At 45.6% G+C, this 5,555-nt stretch overlaps 1 protein-coding gene across 1 annotated transcript in view; it reads left to right on the top strand.

The window, feature by feature from the left end:
* Positions 1-2,979, top strand: part of LOC128379913 (unconventional myosin-XVIIIb) — a 120,453-nt gene extending 117,474 nt beyond the window's left edge. Inside the window, 4 exon segments of the mRNA XM_053339552.1 lie at positions 3-274; positions 306-414; positions 416-755; positions 2,844-2,979. Of these exon segments, the coding sequence (XP_053195527.1) occupies positions 3-274; positions 306-414; positions 416-745 (711 nt within the window). The 3' untranslated portion in view covers positions 746-755; positions 2,844-2,979.
* The last annotated feature ends 2,576 nt before the right edge of the window (positions 2,980-5,555 follow it).

Genomic DNA, 5,555 nt, shown 5'->3' with positions numbered 1-5,555 from the left:
CCTCCGCCCTCTCTCTCAGTCCGGACCGCCAGGAGCCTCGACCCGGCCCCAGCATCCTCAAACCTCCGTCCCCTCTACTGCCGCGTGCCGCCAGCGCTCGCTCCATCAGCGACTCTCAGGCGCCAGCGTCCGCCTCCGCCAAACTGTCTCGCTTCAACTCCAGCGACTCCTTGTCCTCCCTGCCGTCCCTGCCTCGCCTCTCCTCCATCACTTCCCCCAACGCCACCCGCCACCCGCCTCCCTCCCTCTCCATCCCCGAGGAGGACTCAGAGGAGCCGCCGCCTCGCTACCTCTCCACCGCCAAGGAGCGCTCCCCCTCAGCCGCCGAGAAGGTGCATGCTGGGTAGTTTGGTGGCAGAGGACGGAGGCGAAGGCAATCTGGGCTCGGAACCGATGGTCTTCCAAAACCGGCGTCCTGATCGGCGATAACGGGCGAGACGACGCGGCGTCCGACATCCTGCCGGCGATCCGCAGAGCTCAGTCCGCCAGCAGCCTGGCCGGCTCCGTCAGAGGAGGCAGGAGAGCGCTGAGCGTCCACTTCGGGGAGCTGCCCCCCTCCTCACGCAGCAGGAAGAGCTCCGAGACCGAGTCGTCCAGCTCGGGAGGGTCGGGAGGAAGTTCTCAGAGCGGACGGCCGAGGCGAAGGTTGGACAGACCGCAGGGAGAGAGACTGGAGGCGGAGGGCAGCGAGGGAGGAGACGTCGCCTCCGTCATGAAGAGATACCTGAAGAAAGAGATAGACTGAGTCACATCAGGTCAGTGTTAAACCTACTGTAGGAAGTTAGGAAGGGAGGAAGAAGGAAGGAAAGGGAAGAAGGAAGAGAGGAAGAAGAAAGGATATGAGGGAGGGATGAGATGAAGGTAGGAGGGAGGGAAGGAAAGGAGGGAGGGAGGGAGGGAAAGGAGGAAGGAGGGAAGGAAGGAAAGGAGGGAGGAAAGAAGGAAGGAGGGAGGAAAGAAGGAATGAGGGCAGGAAGGAAGGAAGGAAAGGAGGGAGGAAGGGAGGAAGAAGGAAGGAAGGAAGGAAGGAGGGAGGGAGGGAGGAAGGGAGGAAAGGAGGGAGGGAGGAAAGAAGGCATGAGGGCGGGAAGGAAGGAAGGAAGGGAGGATGGAGGGAAGGTAGGAGGGAGGGAAGGAAAGGTAGGAAGGAAGGAAGGAAGGAATGAGGGAGGGAGGGGAGGGAGGGAGGGAAAGGTAGGAAGGAAGGAAGGAAGGAATGAGGGGAGGGAGGGAGGGAGGAAAGGTAGGAAGGGAGGAAGGAAGGAGGGAGGGAGGGAGGAAAGGTAAGAAGGGAGGAAGGAAGGAAGGAAGGAAGGAAGGAAGGAAAGAAGGAACAGTCAAAACAGACGGGGTCAATTTGACCCGGGAGGACGACATGAAGGTTAAATGAAAAGAGGATGACTTTACTGACGGCTGCCACGCTCAATCCCCCGAACATCCTTTCCTTTCACAATAAAAGCACTTTACACTTCTATAAAATAAAAACAAAGTACAGAAAAATAGAAAGAGAGAGAAAATCATAATTGAAGAAGGAATTGTCAGATTGTTAGAAGAATAAAATTAATTAAATGATGGTGTCTTCCTCCTTCCTCTTCCTTTCCTCTTCCTCTTCCTTTCCTCTTCCTGTCCTCTTCCTTTTCTCTGAGTGTTAAAGTAAATAAATGACGTCATTCTCTCCCAGATGACTCGACTGAGGTAGACAAGTTTTATCTATTTTTAGTTTCCATCTATAAAGTCTTCAGAGCAGCTCGTAGGAACAATCCTGAGGTGTTTGATGAAGACGAGCCCAGACCTGTGTGTGTGTGTGTGTGTGTGTGTGTGTGTGTGTGTGTGTGTGTGTGTGTGTGTCTGTGTGTGTGTCTGTTCGGGTGTGTGTGTGTGTGTGTGTGTGTGTGTGTCTGTGTGTGTGTCTGTGTGTGTGTCTGTTTGTGTGTGTGTGTGTGTGTGTCTGTCTATGTGTGTGTGTGTGTGTGTTTGTGTGTGTGTCTGTTTGTGTGTGTGTCTGTTTGTGTGTCTGTTTGTGTGTGTGTGTGTCTTTGCGTTTGTCTGTGTGTGTGTGTCTGTGTGTGTGTCTGTGTGTGTATGTGTCTGTTTGTGTGTGTGTGTCTGTGTATGTGTGTCTGTGTATGTGTGTCTGTATGTGTGTGTGTCTGTTTGTGTGTGTGTGTCTGTGTGTGTGTCTGTTTGTGTGTGTGTGTGTGTGTGTCTGTGCATGTGTGTGTGTGTGTCTGTCTGTCTATGTGTGTTTGTGTGTGTCTGTGTGTGTGTCTGTTTGTGTGTGTGTGTGTGTCTGTATGTGTGTGTGTGTGTGTGTGTCTGTGTATGTGTGTGTGTGTGTCTGTGCGTGTGTGTGTCTGTGTGTGTGTCTGTTTGTGTTTGTGTCTGTGCGTGTGTCTGTATGTGTGTGTATGTGTCTGTTTGTGTGTGTGTCTGCATGTGTGTGTTTGTGTATGTGTGTCTGTGTGCGTGTGTCTGTCTATGTGTGTGTGTGTGTGTCTGTGTGTGTGTGTATGTGTATGTGTGTCTGTATGTGTGCATGTGTGTGTGTATGTATGTGTGTGTGTGTGTGTATGTGTCTGTTTGTGTGTGTGTCTGTGTGTGTGTCTGTGTGTGTCTGTTTGTACGTGTGTCTGTGTGTGTGTCTGTTTGTGTGTGTGTGTATGTGTCTGTGTGTGTGGTGTGTGTGTGTGTGTGCGTGTGTGTGTCTGTGTCTGTGTATGTGTATGTGTATGTGTCTGTATGTGTGTGTGTGTGTCTGTGTATGTGTGTGTGTGTGTGTGTGTGTGTGTGTGTGTGTGTCCTTTCTTCTCTCATCTTTACTTATTTCTTCTCTCTCCCCTCAGACGTCCAGCTGTGAGACCCGGCGGGCGGAGCAGCGATCAGCACTGAATGAGATACTTCTAAATATTCAACCAGGATGAGTTCTTGTGTCTCTACTCTCACATCATATTGATATTAAATTAAAATCAAAAATAAAAGCACTGAAATACATTTTGTCCAATTCACAAGCACTCAAACTGTCAAACTGTATTTTCAGAAAAGTAATGTTTGTATTAGAATAAAAAAAATGGGATTAACTTTTGTTTTGTGAGTTTATTTCATCACATACATTTAACCTTCGTAGTGTCCTCCCTGTCTGTTCCTTCCTTCCTTCCTTCCTTCCGCCTTCACTCCTTCCCTCCTTCTTTCCTTCCGCCTTCCCTCCTTCTTTCCTTCCGTCCTCCCTTTTCTCCCCCCTACCATCTTTCCTTTGTCCTTTTTCCTTCTTTCCTCCCTCCCTCTGACCTTCCTTCCTTATTTCCTCTGTCCTTCCTTCCTTTCCTTCCTCCCTTCCTTCCTTCCCTCCTTCCTCCCTCCCTCCTTTCCTCCATTCCTTCCTTCCCTCCTTCCTCCCTTCCTTCCTCCCTCCTTTCTCCCGTCCTTCCTTCCTTCCTCCTTTCCTTCCTTCCTTCCCTCCTTCCTCACTCCCTCCCTCCTTCCTTCCTCCTTTCCTTCTTTCTTCCTGCCTTCCTTCCTTAACTCGAGGGAGGAAAGACAGAGAAGGAGGGAGGGAGGAAGAAGGAAGGAAGGGCAGAAGGATGGAAGAAAGGGGGATGGAGGAAGGAAGGAAGGAAGGAAGGAAAGAAGGAACAAACAAAACAGACGGGGTCAATTTGACCCGGGAGGACGACACAAATGTTAATCACTGTAAAGTATATTCTCAGTGTTTGTGCTATAAATTGAATATTGAAAAAAGTAAAAGTGTCAAAAGTAAAAAAAACAAAAAGACTGTATGTCATAAATCTAATAATAATACTTAGGAAATACCAGTATAGCCTACACGAAGCTAAACTTAGTCACTCAAACTCCTGTTTTTAGGCATTTCAAAGGGAAACTGAACAAAACATCCAAAGCACCTGTGACAAAAATAATAAGAAAGCTATCAAAACATATAATCTGTGCTCTTCATTTACTTTATTTATTTGAATAAACTCCCTGGCTGCTGTTCATTTCTTTGTAATGTACAATAACAACTGCCTTTGTACTGAATTGTAATTGTCAATAAAGTTTTATTGTTGAATAGCAAGTGGATGAAAGTTGACTAGAAAAGGTAAAAGTATGATGTTTAGCAAGCCCAAACAAAAAAGCAGCACGCCAAATAGGAAGGAAAGAAAGAAGCAGGATGAAGGTAAAGCTAAAATGACAAAATTAGACACGTTTTTTACTCAAATCCAGGCAAAAGCTAGCGTGCCGCCGGTGTAACGCTTTAACTGGTGACCGTGTTAACTGGTGACTTTCTTACATTACATGGAGTTACGAGAGGTGAATGAGTCTTCTGGACGCAATTTAACTTACATACATGATTAGATAGGCTATTACATAGATTATTGTTTATTTTAAAATGAATTAACTAAAATCAAAGCCGTTTTATGAGAAAATCACCAGTTTAAACCGAAACAGGTGTAACGCTTTAACTGGTGACCGTGTTAACTGATGACTTTCTTAGGTGCATGAGTCTTGTGGGCGCAATTTAACTTGCATACATGATTAGATAGGCTACTATACAGATTATTGTTTATTTTAAAATGATTAAACTACAATCAAAGCCGTTTTATGAGAAAATCACCCGTTAACGCGGTCACCAGTTAAAGCGTTACACCGGAGGCTAGCGGTAGCTTGCTTGCTAGCTAGCTAGCTCCGTAAATGAAGCGGCATTGACCGCCACGTCCCGCTTCTCCGGGCTTCTTTTCTTATTTACAGTCTATGCTCCGGACTCAGTGGACTGGATATACTTTTCTATGAGAACAGCAGACAGGACTTTGGACCGGAGCAGCCTCGTAATGACTTTAATATGAGCTTCTAATGAGTGAGTACAGCTTCTTTTTGTTATAAAGTGGAATTAGTGGGATTTTAAATCTATGGCAATGTACTTATAACCTCATATGTTGGTGAAATGATTGTGTGATATAAGTAGGGCTGGGCAATTAATCGGAAAATAATCGAAACCGACATTTAGAAACTCTAATCGACTTAATCTTGCTCATGTCAATTAATGGTGGTGTTCACTGTTGCCATGACAACAAAGGTTGCATATCTTTAAGGAATGTGAAAACTTGTCTCTCCAGTGATGATTTTAACCCAAACCATGATCTTTACATAGTTCTAATCAAGTAAACTAGACATTTAAGTCGAGCTCAGAGAAACCTTCCTCCTTCAGCAGATTAATTTTTTTAAAAAAAGCTTTAAAGTCTCTGATCATTAATTATTCTCAAACATCACAGTCAAGTAGCTATAAAGAAAAACACATGTTTAAGTGATTATGGAGGGTTTTAAAAAGGTGTCATGTAGGAATTTGCCATAATTAAGAACAAAAATGACATTACTGATGAATCATATTGTCTATAAAAACTAAAAAGCTTAAAATTGGTTCAATTGTTTCACCAAAACCTTAAAATATTCACATAAAGAAAATCCTGCTGAGAGTAGGAAATATCTTTTATCTTCTGTTTATTATTTTCTTAACCCCCCTGTCGTCCTCACCCCATCTGTTTTGACTTTTCCGTCCTTCCTTCCTT

Source organism: Scomber japonicus, chromosome 19, assembly GCF_027409825.1.
Source record: "Scomber japonicus isolate fScoJap1 chromosome 19, fScoJap1.pri, whole genome shotgun sequence".
In the NCBI taxonomy this organism is placed as follows: Eukaryota; Metazoa; Chordata; class Actinopteri; order Scombriformes; family Scombridae; genus Scomber; species Scomber japonicus.
Note: the sequence above shows the minus strand (reverse complement) of the source record. Positions and strands in the feature narration are given on the sequence as shown.